We start from the raw sequence: 19219 nt of genomic DNA, 5'->3' as shown, positions 1-19219 counted from the left end.
TGATGAGATTATTATTTTATTTGTCAAATGTCACCAGAATAAGACCCTCAAAATGTATTGGAAAGGAGCATTTTTATTTAAGGTCAGTTAAGAACAAATTCACATTTTCAATGACGGCCTGGGAACAGTGGGTTAACTGGTCTAGGAACAGTGGGTTAACTGGTCTAGGAACAGTGTGTTAACTGGTCTAGGAACAGTGTGTTAACTGGTCTAGGAACAGTGGGTTAACTGGTCTAGGAACAGTGGGTTAACTGGTCTAGGAACAGTGGGTTAACTGGTCTAGGAACAGTGGGTTAACTGGTCTAGGAACAGTGGGTTAACTGCAGAACGACAGATTTGTACCTTGTCAGCTCGGGGATATGAACTTGCAACCTTTCGGTTACTAGTCCAACGCTCTAACCACTAGGCTACCCTGCCAGCCCAAGCTCATCACGTGCACTTTCACCACCCTGAGTTCATAACTTATTTCATCTGTAGCCTAATAAACTGCATGGGTTCCCAAATCGTAGTGGGAGGAACAATCAACATTTCATCACGTGACTCCAAGTTAACTAAGATGTGATGGTTATTATATAAATATTTGCGCATAAAGGAGTTTCCATCGCCATTTCTCCCTTATACATTTTTACTGACACAAAAAGAACCCACCATGTCAAACGAACTAACAAATTGTCTGTTGGCATTGAAAAATAAATAAATTGTAGGGAAAATCAGTAGGTCACACAAATGACTATTTCTAAACAAAGATAATAGACAAGTAGAATGGGGCAGGTTTCTTATACTATCTATACTTACTCGGTTAAGAGACTCCAGGGACGGAGATGAAGGCTGTAGGAATGAAGATCAGTCAGTGAAGAGACTCCAGGGATGGTGATGAAGGCTGTAGGAATGAAGATCAGTCAGTGAAGAGACTCCAGGGACGGAGATGAAGGCTGTAGGAATGAAGTCAGGTGGGGGTGTGGTTGAGGCAGCCAATGATTGTGAGGAAGCATGCAGGGAACTACCATTCTGGGGTCTGGATACATGCCAACAAAGACCACAACTGCTTCAAACAATGGGAGTGGCTACCATTGACCATCACACTTTCTTTCATAACCAGGAAGCCCATGTTGAGCTAGCAGTGTTCCCACTATGGAAGATTGAGCAGGCAGCCGTCATCCAGTCTCTCAGAAAACCATGTTGAGCCATCAGTGTTCTCACTATGGAAGAGGGAGCAGGAAGCCGTCATCCAGGGACAAGGACAAAGGTACAGCACTGGTGTTAGTAGCTGATGACAGAAGTGACAGCCTGGACACAGCAAAGTTTGTTGTGAGCAGAGAATCAACCAGATTGATTCTCAGTCAGTGTTGTTGAGCAGAGAATATGGAATGAATATGAAGCCGTCATCCCTCAGAAAACCATATTGAGCCATCAGTGTTCTCATATTGTCCATGTTGAAGTTATTCAGATTAACTCTGTACTGGTATCTCCTGTATATAGCCTCCACATTGACTCTGTACTGGTACCCCCTGTATATAGCCTCCACATTGACTCTGTACTGGTACCTCCTATATATAGCCTCCACATTGACTCTGTACTGGTACCTCCTGTATATAGCCTCCACATTCACTATGTACAAGTACCTCCTGTATATAGCCTCCACATTGACTCTGTACTGGTACCCCCTGTATATAGCCTCCACATTAACTCTGTACTGGTACCCCCTGTATATAGCCTCCACATTGACTCTGTGCTGGTACCCCCTGTATAAAGCCTCCACATTGACTCTGTACCGGTACCTCCTGTATATAGCCTCCACATTAACTCTGTACCGGTACCTCCTGTATATAGCCTCCACATTAACTCTGTACTGGTACCCCCTGTATATAGCCTCTACATTGACTCTGTACTGGTACCCCCTGTATATAGCCTCTACATTGACTCTGTACTGGTACCCCCTGTGTATAGCCTCCACATTGACTCTGTACTGGTACCTCCTGTATATAGCCTCCACATTGACTCTGTACTGGTACCCCCTGTATATAGCCTCCACATTGACTCTGCACTGGTACCCCCTGTATATAGCCTCCACATTGACTCTGTACTGGTACCCCCTGTATATAGCCTCCACATTGACTCTGTACTGGTACCCCCTGTATATAGCCTCCACATTGACTCTGTACCGGTACCCCCTGTATATAACCTCCACATTGACTCTGTACTGGTACCCCCTGTATATAGTCTCCACATTGACTCTGTACTGGTACCCCCTGTATATAGTCTCCACATTGACTCTGTACTGGTACCCCCTGTATATAGCCTCCACATTGACTCTGTACTGGTACCCCCTGTATATAGCCTCCACATTGACTCTGTACCGGTACCCCCTGTATATAACCTCCACATTGACTCTGTACTGGTACCCCCTGTATATAGTCTCCACATTGACTCTGTACTGGTACCCCCTGTATATAGCCTCCACATTGACTCTGTACCGGTACCCCCTGTATATAACCTCCACATTGACTCTGTACTGGTACCCCCTGTATATAGCCTCCACATTGACTCTGTACCGGTACCCCCTGTATATAACCTCCACATTGACTCTGTACTGGTATCTCCTGTATATAGCCTCCACATTAACTCTGTACTGGTACCCCCTGTATATAGCCTCCACATTGACTCTGTACTGGTACTCCCTGAATATAGCCTCCACATTGACTCTGTACTGGTATCTCCTGTATATAGCCTCCACATTAACTCTGTACTGGTACCCCCTGTATATAGCCTCCACATTGACTCTGTACTGGTGCCTCCTGTATATAACCTCCACATTGACTCTGTACTGGTACCCCCTGTATATAGCCTCCACATTGACTCTGTACCGGTACCCCACGTATATAGCCTCCACATTGACTCTGTACTGGTGCCTCCTGTATATAACCTCCACATTGACTCTGTACTGGTACCCCCTGTATATAGCCTCCACATTGACTCTGTACCGGTACCCCACGTATATAGCCTCCACATTGACTCTGTACTGGTATCTCCTGTATATAGCCTCCACATTGACTCTGTACCGGTACCCCCTGCATATCAAATCAAATCAAATCAAATATAGCCTCCACATTGACTCTGTACTGGTACCTCCTGTATATAGCCTCCACATTGACTCTGTACTGGTACCTCCTGTATATAGCCTCGTTATTGATATTTAATTGTGTTACTTTTTTTGTTTTTTGTTTATTTAGTAAATATTTTCTTAACTCTTATTTTTCTTAACTACATTGTGTGTAAGTGCTTGTCAGTAAGAATTTCCTTGGTTAGATTCCAGGCTGTGCTTGTAAGAAGCATTTCACGGTAAGGTATAGCTATAGCAGTTGTATTCAGCATTTCACAGTGACGTCTACACCTGTTGTATGTATGACAAATAACATTTGATTTGAACTAAATATGGAGTTTGTCAGTTTCAATGTTACTGTCTTTAATTAAATTCGATTTTTCAAATTCAGGCTGTGTGTGTGTGTGTGTGTGTGTGTGTGTGTGTGTGTGTGTGTGTGTGTGTGTGTGTGTGTGTGTGTGTGTGTGTGTGTGTGTTTTTTTTTTTCTCTGCGTCATCCTTGATCATTCCTTGTGGTCCTGTAGCTCAGTTGGTGGAGTATAGTGCTTGTTAAACCAGGGTAGTGGGTTTGATTCCTGGGACCACCCATATGTAAAGTATTTGCACACATGACTGCAAATCACTTTGGATAAAAGTGTCTGCTAAATGACAGATATATCCACTGATTATACCAAACATTTGGAACACCTTCCTAATATGGAGTTGGACCCTCCCCTTTCTCCCTCAGAACAGCCTCAATTCATTGACTCTTCAAGCTGTCGAAAGTGTTCCACAGGGATGCTGGCCCATGTTGACTCCTCAGAGGAGGAAGGACCCTCCTCCTCATTGATTTTTTTTTTGTTGATAAAACTCTACTAAATATAATCACGTCACCAAATAATTGATTAAAACATACTCTTTTGCATCCTCCTCTGGGTACATTTACTTCAATACAAAACCTAGGAGGATTATGGTTCTCAAGGCTTCTATAGACTTACACAATAATTATGACAACTTCCGGAGGACGTCCTCCAACCTATCAGGGCTCTTGCAGCATGAACTGACATGTTGTCCACCCAATTAAAGGATCAGAGAATTAATCTAGTACTGAAAGCAAAAGCTACAGCTAGCTAGCACTGCAGTGCATAACATGTGGTGAGTAGTTGACCCAAAGAGAGAAAAATACAATAGTTGAACAGTTTTGAACAAATGATTTTATTCCAAAATGAAGGAGAAGCGAGAGAGATATTTCGTCATTTATTTTCCACTTTCAGTTTCACTTACTTAGCTAGCAAATGCAGCCATCTAGTTTAGTCTACTCAAACACTTGGCTCAAACAGAGCGTTGCTATGATTGTAGCAGGTTAGTTCTATTATCTCTGTTGACTATGATGTTACTTTAGCTAATATGGTGACAACAATGTAAGCTGTGTGTTTCAGTTATGATATGGTTTGGCTTGTAAATGTTTTCTTTCCTGGTCACATACAGCTGATGTGTTGTGCATTGAAGTACAGAAGCGAGGGGGAAAAGGTGAGAGGAGGAGAGAAGGAATACAACGTGGCTGTTATGAAAGTGACCTGTGTTTATGCATGATCAGGGGTGTATTCAGTCCTCCGATTCTGTTGACAAACATTACATAAACGGAACAAAACCGGGATCAACATTTGTCCAATAGAATCTCTTGTTTGAAACTGTTGGACTACTGATGACACCCATTTATCAGCTAGATGTAGTCAAGAGTGTGCTAGGCAGTATTTTTCTCTCGACCAGTGTGCACCTACATTCTAAACTTTCATTCATAGGCCAGGTTGTAGCAACCTCATGATGGTTATAGTGAAAATGTGAGTATCATGTAGTAGCCTAAACCCGTTCATGCTACATTGAACAGGGTGAATGGGATATGAATGACAGTCATCCAATATGCTTGTGTAGAAATAAGGCCATGCTCATGAAAAAACAAATGGTCCTCCCTCATCTGAAACGGCACTGACCGCCACTGTTTTGGCTGGTGGACCATTCTTGGTGCACATGGGAAGCTGTAGCGTTGCAGTTCTTGACACAAACCAGTGCGCCTGGCACCTACTATCATACCCTGTTCAATGACCCTTATAATATTTTGTCTTCCCCATTCACCATCTGAATGGCACACATACACAATCCATGTCTCATTTGTCTCAAGGCTTAAAAATCCTTATTTAACCTGTCTCCCCCTCTTCATCGAAACTGATTGAAGTGGATTTAACTAGTGACATCAATAAGGGATCATAGCTTTAGCCTGGATTCACCTAGTCAGTCTATGTCAAGGAAGGAGCAGGTGTTCCTAAAGTTTTTTATACCCAGTGTATAGCACTACAGATAATCAGAAAATCAAGTGCTATTTGCATGTGATGCATTTGCACTGTTGTTTACAGGATGGTTTGTATCTTACACTGATTGAAGTGGATAGCATGATCGCATCTAGATTAAAACGAATGTAAAAAATTAACAGAGAAAACACACATTAACACACTACCTATTCATATAAGTATTTAATCATCATCATCTACATATTCATATTAAGCTTCTACGTCTGTTTACCGGAAATTATTATTTGTAAGAGAAAATATATCAGTTTATTGTTGAATTATTATGACGTTTTTTCCAATACAAAAGAGTTGTAACTTTTGTTTCCAAACTGCGTTACCCACTCCAGCCAGCAGATGGCGATGAGCGTCTTTCGGGTGATGCTTCTTGTGTGACGTATAATGGACTGGACGGGACGCTTCCTCAGGAACAACAACACGGCTACTCTTTCAACCACCTCGGTAGCTAGCTAGCCAACATAAAACTGAAAGATTGAGGTTTTAGACATTATTAATGTACATTAGCTAATCTCAGTGTTGAAAACACATTTCTGGCGACGTATCTACTGGTTAACTTTAACCTAATTTCCTTGTTCAATTTGCAAACTTGTTAAATATTGATACTGAGCCTAGCACTAGGCTAGTCGCTAATGCTAACTAACATCACTGACCATGAGCTCACTAAACTACGCATCCCCTGCTAAAGAAGATGAGGTCTGCTGTTTGGAGAAAGAAGCTCTGGCGCTGAACATTGTCGTGAAAGACGAAGAAGAGGAGGATATTACAGTGAAAGGAGAGAAAGATGCTCTGGCGCTGAACATTGTCGTGAAAGACGAAGAGGAGGATATTACAATGAAAGGAGAGAAAGAATTATTCAGAATGAAAATGGAGGAAGAGGAGGCTGTTTTAGTGAAGGAAGAGAAAGAACCGTTTCGAGAGGAAGAGGATGCTGTCTCAATAAAGGTGAAGGAGGAAGACGTTTTGGGAGTGAAAGAGGAGGAGACAGAATATCTGATTAACACCAGTGAGTACTGTCTTCAACAGGGATACAAACTATGCAGTTATTGAATGTGGGGATTTTAAGGGGCATTCTACTGAAGTTCTACACTTGAATATGTTGTTCAGTACTGTATAAATTGTTAAAGGGTCAATCTGCCATTGGTTCATATATTTTGGGGACTTTTAGATTATGTATTAAATTATCCATGTGGTCTATATTAAACTGCACCTCATCTATTGCAACAGGCTTTTAAAATTCAATATTGGAGCATAATTTCTTCATAAAATATCGAAGGGACACAAAATACACCTGTTTCGTGCAACAACCCTTTCACATTTGCATTATATGCCAAGTTGAGATATATTAATGCCTCGTCTAAGACCCTATGATTTTAAAATAAAGTTCAATAAGTTCAATATCTGTTTGATGTTCTCGTTCACACAGGCGAGAGACATGACTATTATGGATCCTCTGGGGAGCCTCAACAACATCCTGATGCTGACGAGGCAGAGAAGAGTCTCTCCAGATCAGAACACCAGATGGTACAGCTTGGTCTGGTCTAGCATACAGCTTGCTCTATCTGGGGCTGGGTTTCTGGAAAGCACTTTATGACAACAGTGACATCAGCATCCATAATGATATGTGTCTGTGTTCCCTCTTTATGGTTACCAGGACAACGATAGCCCTTCCTCCCTCCCGGAGTCCCCGTGTCGAGCCTCTCCCGGTAGCACCTTACTGCTGGGTATGAAGAGGTTGTCTGTGCTGCTGGTGGACTGCAGGAAAACAAAGGGGCTGAGTGGAACTGTGAGAGGAGGAGAAGAGAGGAAAGGATCAGATTTGACTCATCAGAGTAAGTGCTGTAGTTTAGTTTGAACAAATGAAATAGATCTGGTATCTGTTACCAGGACAACCAGCAGAGTTCTGTTAGTTTTGGGGTGGCAGGTAGCCTGGTGGTTGGAGTAGTCTGCTGGAGCGTTGGACCACTAACCGATCGAATCCCCGAGCTGACAAGGTAAAAATCTGCCGTTCTGCCCCTGAACAGGGCAGTTGACCCACTGTTCCTAGGCCGTCATTGTCAATAAGATTTTGTTCTTATCTGACTTGCCTGGTTAAATAAAGGTTAAATATAAAATAAATATAAAATAACAATAAAAATAGTTGACATGAAGAAAACTGGTATCTGTTACCAGGACAACTAGCAGAGTTCTGTTAGTTGACAGGAAGATAGACTGGTGGATATGGATGTTATGAATATCATAACACTGAAAAAGGATTCTGCCAATGAAAAAAGAGAAACCAATAGACCATATAAAACCTTGATGAAAGTTAGATTTAGAGAGAAACCAATAGACCATATAAAACCTTGATGAAAGTTAGATTTAGAGAGAAACCAATAGACCATATAAAACCTTAATGAAAGTTAGATTTAGAGAGAAACCAATAGACCATATAAAACCATAATGAAAGTCAGATTTAGAGAGAAAGTTTCAAAAGGAGCATGTTTTACAAAAACATTTTCTCAAAACATTATAGATGTTACATTGTCTGTCCCAGTCAACCCCCCCCCCCCCCCCCCCCCCTTTCTTTACTAGACTGTAGAACAGGCAAACTAAACTCCAGACACTTCTATGTGGTCTGTATTGCTTCATTAACATCTGATCTTCAGGACTTGTTAAAAAAGGCAAATATATATTTTAAACTCTCAAAAAGCCATGAAATATGAGTGAAAAGCTTTTCTTGTGAGTCAAAAACTGAAAAATTGGGCGTGCAAAATTATTCAGCCCCCTTAAGTTAATACTTTGTAGCGCCACACACCCAATTTTTCAGTTTTTGATTTGTTAAAAAAGTTTGAAATATCCAATAAATGTCGTTCCACTTCATGATTGTGTCCCACTTGTTGTTGATTCTTCACAAAAAAATACAGTTTTATATCTTTATGTTTGAAGCCTGAAATGTGGCAAAAGGTCGCAAAGTTCAAGAGGGCCGAATACTTTCGCAAGTCACTGTATATACTGATATATATACTGATATATATATATATATATATATATATATATATATATATATATAGACTATATATTACACCAACTCATTCCAGGTGTTTTTCTTTATTTTGACTATGTAGAATAATAGTGAAGTCATCAAAACTATGAAATAACACATAAGGAATCATTAAGTAACCAAAAAAGTGTTAAACAAATCAAAGTATATTTGAGATTCTTCAAAGTAACCACCCTTTGACTTGATGACAGATTTGCACACTCATGGCATTCTCTCAACCAGCTTCAAGATGTAGTCACCTGGAATGCATTTAAATTAACAGGTGTGCCTTGTTAAAAGTTTGTGGAATGTCTTTCCTTCATGTGTTTGAGGCAATCAGTTGTGTTGTGACAAGGGGGGGGGGGGGGGGGGGGGGTATACAGAAGATGGTCCTATTTGGAAAAGATCTAGTCCATATTATGGCAAGAACAGCTCAAATAAGCAAAGAGAAACCACATTCCATCATTACTTGAAGACATGAAGGTCAGTTAATCCGGAAAATGTCAAGTTCTTTCAAGTGCAGTCGCACAAAACATCAAGCGCTATGATGAAACTAGCTCTCATTACTTTAAGGACCACCACAGGAAAGGAAGACCCAGAGTTACTTCTGCTGCAGAGAATAACTTCATTAGAGTTACCAGCCTCAGAAATTGCAGCCCAAATAAATGCTTCACAGAGTTAAATTAAGAGACGCATCTCAACATTGGATCCAAGATGGCGTAGCAGTAGGACGTATTGTCGTGTTGTGTCCCTTGTATATATCGTTTGTTTTCGTTTTTTTTTCTTCACATATCTTTAAAACTTTTTGCTGAACCTCAACTTCTTCTAAATACTCTCCTGCAACCCGCCTCACCCAACGTAGCTATTTTTCCTAAAGTATTTATATTTACTTCGGACCTTGGAACCCCTCAACTGAAGCTAGCCAACGAACTACCAGCTTCAGCAAAACATTGCTAGCGGTCTTCAGCTAACCGGTCATCAGCTAACCTTTAGCTCGGAAAGCTCTCGCCAGTTCGAACAACGCGACTCTAACCAGAGCATAACGGACCTATTTATTATTTTATTTTTCATCCCCGGATTCCCATCGCAAACGGAACATTTTGAGCTCCTGGGCTACAATATCCAGACCCACGACCGGTCCATCGATGTCACTGCATGAAGAGGAATAAACAGATACCCCCATCGCGACGTCCCCAAAGGCTAACTCTCTAGCCCTTGCTATCTCCTTGCTTGCAAATTCGGCCTGCTAACTGCTAGCTTGTTTAGCCCGGTCCGCTAACTGCTACCGTGTTTAGCACCGTCTACTAACTGTTAGCTTGTTAGCACAGGCCTGCTAACCGTCTGAATCGCCGCGTCCCAAACACTCACTGAACCCATATTTACTTTCTATCCCTTTTCGATTTTTAATTTGTTTATACCTTCCGGTAACCTGCCTCACCCAATGTGATACGGAACCGCTATTATCTTTACATTTTAGAACACACTCAAGAACCTCCAGAAGCTAACCAGCTAACTGGCTACAAGCTATTTGGTCATTGTTAGTTTTCTAACCTGGATAACACTCGCCAGTCCAGCTTCCCTGCCCCATCCACCGCTGCCCCTTGGACACTGATCACTTGGCTACATAGCTGATGCATGCTGGACTGTCCATTAATCACGGTAATCCATTCTGCTTGTTTATGTTTTATCTGTCGGCCCCAGCCGCACTTAGGCTCTGTGTGTAGTTAATCCGACCCTCTCTGCCTAATCAATCGCCATTCTACCTGCTGTTGTTGTGCTAGCTGATTAGCTGTTGTCTCACCTACTGTTTTAGCTAGCTCTCCCAATTCAACACCTGTGATTACTGTATGCCTCGCTGTATGTCTTTCTCAAATGTCAATATGCCTTGTATACTGTTGTGCAGGTTAGTTATCATTGTTTTAGTTTACAATGGAGCCCCTAGTTCCACTCTTTATACCCCTGTTACCTCCTTTGTCCCACCCCCCACACATGCGGTGACCTCACCCATTACAACCAGCATGTCCAGAGATACAACCTCTCTCATCATCACCCAGTGCCTGGGCTTACCTCCGCTGTACCCGCACCCCACCATACCCCTGTTTGCGCATTATGCCCTGAATATATTCTACCATGCCCAGAAACCTGCTCCTCTTATTCTCTGTCCCCAACGCCCTAGGCGACCAGTTTTGATAGCCTTCAGCCGCACCCTCATACTACTCCTTCTCTGTTCCGCGGGTGATGTGGAGGTAAACCCAGGCCCTGCATGTCCCCAGGCACCCTCATTTGTTGACTTCTGTGATCGAAAAAGCCTTGGTTTCATGCATGTCAACATCAGAAGCCTCCTCCCTAAGTTTGTCTTACTCACTGCTCTAGCACACTCTGCTAACCCTGATGTCCTTGCCGTGTCTGAATCCTGGCTCAGGAAGGCCACCAAAAATTCTGAGATTTCCATACCCAACTATAACATCTTCCGTCAAGATAGAACTGCCAAAGGAGGAGGAGTTGCAGTCTACTGCAGAGATAGCCTGCAAAGTAATGTCATACTTTCCAGGTCCATACCCAAACAGTTCGAACTACTAATTTTGAAAATTACTCTCTCCAGAAATAAGTCTCTCACTGTTGCCGCCTGCTACCGACCCCCCTCAGCTCCCAGCTGTGCCCTGGACACCATTTGTGAATTGATCGCCCCCCATCTAGCTTCAGAGTTTGTTCTGTTAGGTGACCTAAACTGGGATATGCTTAACACCCCGGCAGTCCTACAATCTAAGCTAGATGCCCTCAATCTCACTCAAATCATCAAGGAACCCACCAGGTACAACCCTAACTCTGTAAACAAGGGCACCCTCATTGACGTCATCCTGACCAACTGGCCCTCCAAATACACCTCCGCTGTCTTCAACCAGGATCTCAGCGATCACTGCCTCATTGCCTGTATCCGCTATGGAGCCGCAGTCAAACGACCACCCCTCATCACTGTCAAACGCTCCCTAAAACACTTCTGTGAGCAGGCCTTTCTAATCGACCTGGCCCGGGTATCCTGGAAGGACATTGACCTCATCCCGTCAGTTGAGGATGCCTGGTCTTTCTTTAAAAGTAACTTCCTCACCATTTTAGATAAGCATGCTCCGTTCAAAAAATGCAGAACTAAGAACAGATATAGCCCCTGGTTCACTCCAGACCTGACTGCCCTCGACCAGCACAAAAACATCCTGTGGCGGACTGCACTAACATCGAACAGTCCCCGCGATATGCAACTGTTCAGGGAAGTCAGGAACCAATACACACAGTCAGTCAGGAAAGCTAAAGCCAACTTCTTCAGGCAGAAGTTTGCATCCTGTAGCTCCAACTCCAAAAAGTTCTGGGACACTGTGAAGTCCATGGAGAACAAGAGCACCTCCTCCCAGCTGCCCACTGCACTGAGGCTAGGTAACACGGTCACCACCGATAAATCCATGATTATCGAAAACTTCAACAAGCATTTCTCAACGGCTGGCCATGCCTTCCGCCTGGCTACTCCAACCTCGTCCAACAGCTCCCCCCCCCCCCCGCAGCTACTCGCCCAAGCCTCTCCAGGTTCTCCTTTACCCAAATCCAGATAGCAGATGTTCTGAAAGAGCTGCAAAACCTGGACCCGTACAAATCAGCTGGGCTTGACAATCTGGACCCTCTATTCCTGAAACTATCCGCCGCCATTGTCGCAACCCCTATTACCAGCCTGTTCAACCTCTCTTTCATATCGTCTGAGATCCCCAAGGATTGGAAAGCTGCCGCAGTCATCCACCTCTTAAAAGGGGGCGACACCCTGGACCCAAACTGTTACAGACCAATATCCATCCTGCCCTGCCTATCTAAGGTCTTCGAAAGCCAAGTCAACAAACAGATCACTGACCATCTTGAATCCCGCCGTACCTTCTCCGCTGTGCAATCTGGTTTCCGAGCCGGTCACGGGTGTACCTCAGCCACGCTCAAGGTACTAAACGATATCATAACCGCCATCGATAAAAGACAGTACTGTGCAGCCGTCTTCATAGACCTTGCCAAGGCTTTCGACTCTGTCAATCACCGTATTCTTATCGGCAGACTCAGTAGCCTCGGTTTTTCGGATGACTGCCTTGCCTGGTTCACCAATTACTTTGCAGACAGAGTTCAGTGTGTCAAATCGGAGGGCATGCTGTCCGGTCCTCTGGCAGTCTCTATGGGGGTGCCACAGGGTTCAATTCTCGGGCCGACTCTTTTCTCTGTATATATCAATGATGTTTCTCATGCTGCGGGCGATTCCCTGATCCACCTCTACGCAGACGACACCATTCTATATACTTCCGGCCCGTCCTTGGACACTGTGCTATCTAACCTCCAAACGAGCTTCAATGCCATACAGCACTCCTTCCGTGGCCTCCAACTGCTCTTAAACGCTAGTAAAACCAAATGCATGCTTCTCAACCGTTCGCTGCCTGCACCCGCACGCCTGACCAGCATCACCACCCTGGATGGTTCCGACCTTGAATATGTGGACATCTATAAGTACCTAGGTGTCTGGCTAGACTCTAAACTCTCCTTCCAGACCCATATCAAACATCTCCAATCGAAAATCAAATCAAGAGTCGGCTTTCTATTCCGCAACAAAGCCTCCTTCACTCACGCCGCCAAACTTACCCTAGTAAAACTGACTATCCTACCGATCCTCGACTTCGGCGATGTCATCTACAAAATTGCTTCCAACACTCTACTCAGCAAACTGGATGCAGTTTATCACAGTGCCATCCGTTTTGTCACTAAAGCACCTTATACCACCCACCACTGCGACTTGTATGCTCTAGTCGGCTGGCCCTCGCTACATATTCGTCGCCAGACCCACTGGCTCCAGGTCATCTACAAGCCCATGCTAGGTAAAGCTCCGCCTTATCTCAGTTCACTGGTTACGATGGCAACACCCATCCGTAGCACGCGCTCCAGCAGGTGTATCTCACTGATCATCCCTAAAGCCAACACCTCATTTGGCCGCCTTTCGTTCCAGTTCTCTGCTGCCTGTGATTGGAACGAATTGCAAAAATCGCTGAAGTTGGAGACTTTTATCTCCCTCACCAACTTCAAACATCTGCTATCTGAGCAGCTAACCGATCGCTGCAGCTGTACATAGTCTATTGGTAAATAGCCCACCCATTTTCACCTACCTCATCCCCATACTGTTTTTATTTATTTATTTTTCTGCTCTTTTGCACACCAATATCTCTATCTCTACCTTTACATAACCATCTGATCATTTATCACTCCAGTGTTAATCTGCATAATTGTAATTATTTGCCTACCTTCTCATGCCTTTTGCACACAATGTATATATAGACTCCCCTTTTTTCTACTGTGTTATTGACTTGTTAATTGTTTACACCATGTGTAACTCTGTGTTGTCTGTTCACACTGCTATGCCTTATCTTGGCCAGGTCGCAGTTGCAAATGAGAACTTGTTCTCAACTAGCCTACCTGGTTAAATAAAGGTGTTCTCAACTAGCCTACCAGGTTAAATAAAGGTGTTCTCAACTAGCCTACCTGGTTAAATAAAGGTGTTCTCAACTAGCCTACCTGGTTAAATAAAGGTGTTCTCAACTAGCCTACCTGGTTAAATAAAGGTGTTCTCAACTAGCCTACCTGGTTAAATAAAGGTGTTCTCAACTAGCCTACCTGGTTAAATGAAGGTGAAATAAAAAAATAAAATAAAAAAAAACATCAACTGTTCAGAGCATGAATCAGTCCTTCACGGTTGAATTGCTGCAAAGAAACCACAGCTAAAGGACACCAATAAGAAGAGACTTGCTTGGGCCAAGAAACACGAACAATGGACATTAGACCGGTGGATATCAGTCCTTTTGGTCTGATCAGTCCAAATTTGCAATCTTTGGTTTTCAAACGCGGAGTAGGTGAATGGATGATCTCCGTATGTGTGATGGTGTGCGGGTGCTTCGCTGTTGACTCTGTCAGTGATTGATTTAGATGTCACACTTAACCAGGTTGGCTACCACAGGATTCTGCAGCGATACGCCATCCCATCTGGTTTGGGCTTAGTGGGGCTTTAATTTGTTTTTCAACAGGACTATGACACAAAACACCTCCAGGCTGTGTAAGGTATATTTGACCAAGAAGGAGAGTGATGGAGTGCTTCATCAGATAACCTGGCCTCCACAATCCCCCGACCTCAACCAAATTGAGATGGTTTGGGATAGAGTCGGACCGCAGAGTGAAGGAAAAGTAGCCAACATGTTCTCAGCATATGTGTGAACTCCTTCAAGACTGGTTGGAAAAGCATTCCATGTGAAGCTGGTTGAGAGAATGCCAAACGTGTGCAAAGCTGTCATCAAGGCGAAGGGGGGGCTACTTTTGAAGAATCTAATATATATTTTGATTTGTTAAACACTTTCGGTTACTACCTGATTCCTTATGTTTATTCATAGTTTTGATGTCTTTACTGTTATTCTACAATGTAAAAATTTGTAAAAGTAAAGAAAAACCCCATGAATGAGTAGGTGACTCCAACATTTTGACTGGTAGTGTACATAAAATTCCATGGCAACAGCTCCAGTGGACATTCCTGCAGTCAGCATACCAATTGCCGGCTCCCTCTGAGACATCTGGCATTTCTGTGTGACAAAACTCACATTTTCGAGTGGCCTTTTATTGTCCCCAGCACAAGGTGCACTTGTGTAATGATAATGCTGTTTAATCAGCTTCTTGATATGCCACACCTGTCAGGTGGATGGATTATCTTGGCAGAGAATACATGTTCAGTAACAGGGATGTCAAATTTGTGTACAATTTTGAGAGAAATACGTTTTTCGTACGTATGGAACATTTCAGGGATCTTTTATTTCAGCTCATGAAGCCATGGGACCAACACTTTACATGTTGTGTTTATATTTTTGTTCAGTGTAGTTTCTATCAGTTTTAGAAACATATGATGATGTCATAGTGAATTCATGTGAATGAACAAGCCCTTTCAGACTTTATAATATGGCTGTATATAAACTTACTATATATAGTTACTATCAGTTTTAGGAACATCTACCCAAAATATTTCACCTTCTTATTTTTCACTTTACCCAAAATATGACATCAGCGCTAGTCAAAATGTTGAAAATCTGAACGTTTAAATAAGAAATTGGTCCTTTTAAACAGCATGTGTCGAACCCTTTCAACAACAGGGAGATGTTACTGATGTGCTTTGTGTCAAAGCACGTGCTTTTGCCTCCAATGTAAAAACAAAAACCCGCACAAAATGACTTCTTTAGTTATTTTATGTTTAAGGAAGTGTGTAGGTCACATTCTGTATCATACAGCTATGAAAGTTATATATTTAGAACCACCTGCTGATTGGAATCTAGCAATGTCTGTGTCTTCAGTGTCCTAGAACTGTTTAGTTAACTAAAGGTTGAATATTTAGAACCACCTGCTCGGTTGGAATCCAGTGACGTCTGTGTCATAGAACTGTTTTGTGTTCTGATTTGTAAAACATGTCTTCAGTGTCCTGGAACTGTTTCGTTTTTTGTGATCTGACTTTTATAAAATATTATTAGTAATTACCAGGAAGCTAAGTCACACCAAGATTGTTCAAATTGGCCTCAGATTATTGAGGGATCTGATTAGGATTTTACCCTCGTAGCAAGGCCGTTTTGTCATGTGGAGGTTTTGTTCAGGTCTCTATTTAAGTGAACACTCTGTCTTTGGCAGGAGAAAGACCAGACTCAGAGGAACCAGAGCCAGTGAAGTCCAAACCAGCAAGACAACACCTCTGCTCCCAGTGTGGAAAGAGTTTTAACCAGAAAGAGCACCTGAAAAAACATGAGAGAATACACACAGGGGAGAAGCCTTACCACTGCTCCCAGTGTGGAAAGAGTTTTACCCAGAAAAGCAACCTGAAAAAACATGAGAGCATACACACAGGGGAGAAGCCTTTCCAATGCTCCCAGTGTGGAAAGAGTTCTGCTCACTTATGTAAACTGAAAACACATCAGAGAATACACACGGGGGAGAAGCCTTACCACTGTTCCCAGTGTGGAAAGAGTTTTGCCCACTTATGTAACCTGAAATCGCATGAGAGATTACACACAGGTGAGAAGCCTTACCCCTGCTCCCAGTGTGGAAAGCGTTTTACCCACTCATGTAACCTGAAAACACATGAGATATTACACACAGGGGAGAAGCCGTACCCCTGCTCCCAGTGTGGAAAGAGTTTTGCCCACTTATGTAAACTGAAAATACATCAAAGAATACACACAGGCGAGAAGCCTTACCACTGCTCCCAGTGTGGAAGGAGTTTTACCCACTTATGTAACCTGAAAAGACATGAAAGATTACACACAGTCTGAACAGTAGAACAGTAGAACATAGGATAGATGTAGGCTGAACATTTTTAGAGTAAAAAGTCTTTGGTCCTAGGGGGAAGATCAGCTTTAATATTGAACTTAGATTGTAGCTTCCATCAATGTAATTGTCTACTTCATTTCTAATCCCCCATATATGTTTTTGTGTATATATATATATATATATATATATATATATAACATGTGTGTGTATGTAAATACTGAACAAAAATATGAACACAAAATGTAACAATTTCAAACATTTTTACTGAGTTAAAGTTCATATTAAGGAAATCAGTCAATCTAAATAAATTCATTAGAGGCCGAATCTATGTTTTTCACATGACTGGGAATACAGATATGCATCTGTATGGTCACAGATACCTTGAAGAAATGGTAGGGGCACGATCAGAAAACCAGTCAGTATCTGATGTGACCACCATTTGCCTATAGTTGATTGTGGCCTGTGGAATGTTGTCCCACTCCTGGGTAAAATGATCTGTTTAAGTCATTAGTAAATTGTTGCTTGTTCTATATCCTGTCAATCATTTATTCCTTCATAAACAGACAACATGTGTACGTAAACACGTGTGCAAGGGCCCCTCTAGGTTCACAACCTCTTGACCATTATGGTGGAATTATTGTAATCAACATTTCTTCAAAACAAGTCAACTTTATTATTTAAATTACTGCAGTAATGGAGCTGGAGGTGATCACTGAGAAGTCAGCGATCTGGTTTGAGCCACAGCGTTTTATATCACCCCTGGAGGTGATCACTGAGAAGTCAGCGATCTGGTTTGAGCCACAGCGTTTTATAGCGAAGTCCATCCTCCTTCAGTCTACATGACAAACACCAGATGTATGGAATGGGTCACAAGGTTAAGACTAGTATGAAAGATACTTAGAATTCACAGCAGACAGTATCTGTTGTAACAACTGCCCCCCCAACTGCCATCTCCCCCTGGTACCCCAGTATAGAAACATTAACTCATGCTCTGGAATGCGGTATCACCCAAAGACATCGTAGATCTCCTAGAGGTCCATCCGCAGTAGAACACACACAGATGAGTTCTAACAACCCCTCTGTTCTGTTGCATAAAATCAACCATTCGATGCAATAACAGCATTATAACATAATCTAGTAATTTCCACCGTACCATTACATCTGGACAGCTGAGAACGTATCTGTTTAGGTCTGTTTAGGTCTTCGGTAAAGGGGACATCTTAAAGATTACAAATGACCCTTTCAAAGACTGAGACACTCTTTATTTCAAACATATTTTACTTCAAACACATTTCTTTAATAAGCTCAACAAGGTTACGACACGACACATCAATGACCAGGACATTACTTGTGTTTTACTACAAAGAAACAGCTGCACTATAAAGTCACAATCACACATTAAATATGGTGAGAACATCCGGAGATGATGTCATTAACAGGCCAACGAGAGGACAACCGAAGGACATAGAAATCACTTTCAGACAGCAACGTCGACCATATTCTCTTCCACAAACAAAACCCCCACTTGGACAAAAAACTGGTTGACTCAACGTTGTTTCCACATCATTTCAACCCAAACAACAACTTTCACAAAAAGTCATAAATGTAAGGGTATTTGTGTCTTTGTGTGTGTGCATGAGTTGGGTGTTGCTCATTCCACTCAGAGATGAACTTAAATTGTGTAGATCAATGATAATACTGACAGCTAGGTACAGCTAGGTACAGCTAGGTACAGCTAGGTACAGCCAGGTACAGTTAGGTACAGCCAGGTACAGCTAGGTACAGCCAGGTACAGCCAGGTACAGCTAGGTACAGTTAGGTACAGCCAGGTACAGTTAGGTACAGCCAGGTACAGCTAGGTACAGCCAGGTACAGTTAGGTACAGCCAGGTACAGCTAGGTACAGCCAGGTACAGCCAGGTACAGCTAGGTACAGCTAGGTACAGCCAGGTACAGTTAGGTACAGCCAGGTACAGCCAGGTACAGCTAGGTACAGCTAGGTACAGCCAGGTACAGCTAGGTACAGCCAGGTACAGCTAGGTACAGCCAGGTACAGCCAGGTACAGCTAGGTACAGCTAGGTACAGCCAGGTACAGCTAGGTACAGCCAGGTACAGCTAGGTACAGCCAGGTACAGCCAGGTACAGCCAGGTACAGCTAGGTACAGCCAGGTACAGCTAGGTACAGCTAGGTACAGCCAGGTACAGCCAGGTACAGCCAGGTACAGCTAGGTACAGCCAGGTACAGCTAGGTACAGCCAGGTACAGCCAGGTACAGCTAGGTACAGCCAGGTACAGCTAGGTACAGCCAGGTACAGCCAGGTACAGCTAGGTACAGCCAGGTACAGCCAGGTACAGCCAGGTACAGCTAGGTACAGACAGGTACAGCTAGGTACAGACAGGTACAGC

The 19219-nt window shown here is 43.0% G+C and overlaps 1 protein-coding gene across 1 annotated transcript in view; it reads left to right on the top strand.

Annotated features, from left to right (window-relative positions):
• The first annotated feature begins 5670 nt into the window (after nt 1-5670).
• Nucleotides 5671-19219, top strand: part of LOC118947606 (zinc finger protein 2 homolog) — a 32795-nt gene continuing 19246 nt past the window's right edge. The window contains exons 1-5 of the mRNA XM_036972536.1: nt 5671-6445; nt 6866-6963; nt 7094-7145; nt 7364-7433; nt 16227-16812. Coding sequence (XP_036828431.1) covers nt 6094-6445; nt 6866-6963; nt 7094-7145; nt 7364-7433; nt 16227-16812 — 1158 coding nt within the window. The 5' untranslated portion in view covers nt 5671-6093. The remainder of the gene's footprint in view (nt 6446-6865; nt 6964-7093; nt 7146-7363; nt 7434-16226; nt 16813-19219) is intronic.

The sequence above is a fragment of the Oncorhynchus mykiss genome, unplaced genomic scaffold (assembly GCF_013265735.2).
Source record: "Oncorhynchus mykiss isolate Arlee unplaced genomic scaffold, USDA_OmykA_1.1 un_scaffold_173, whole genome shotgun sequence".
NCBI classification, from domain to species: domain Eukaryota; kingdom Metazoa; phylum Chordata; class Actinopteri; order Salmoniformes; family Salmonidae; genus Oncorhynchus; species Oncorhynchus mykiss.
The sequence above is the reverse complement of the archived record's forward strand: the minus strand, read 5'-3'. Positions and strand labels throughout refer to the sequence as shown.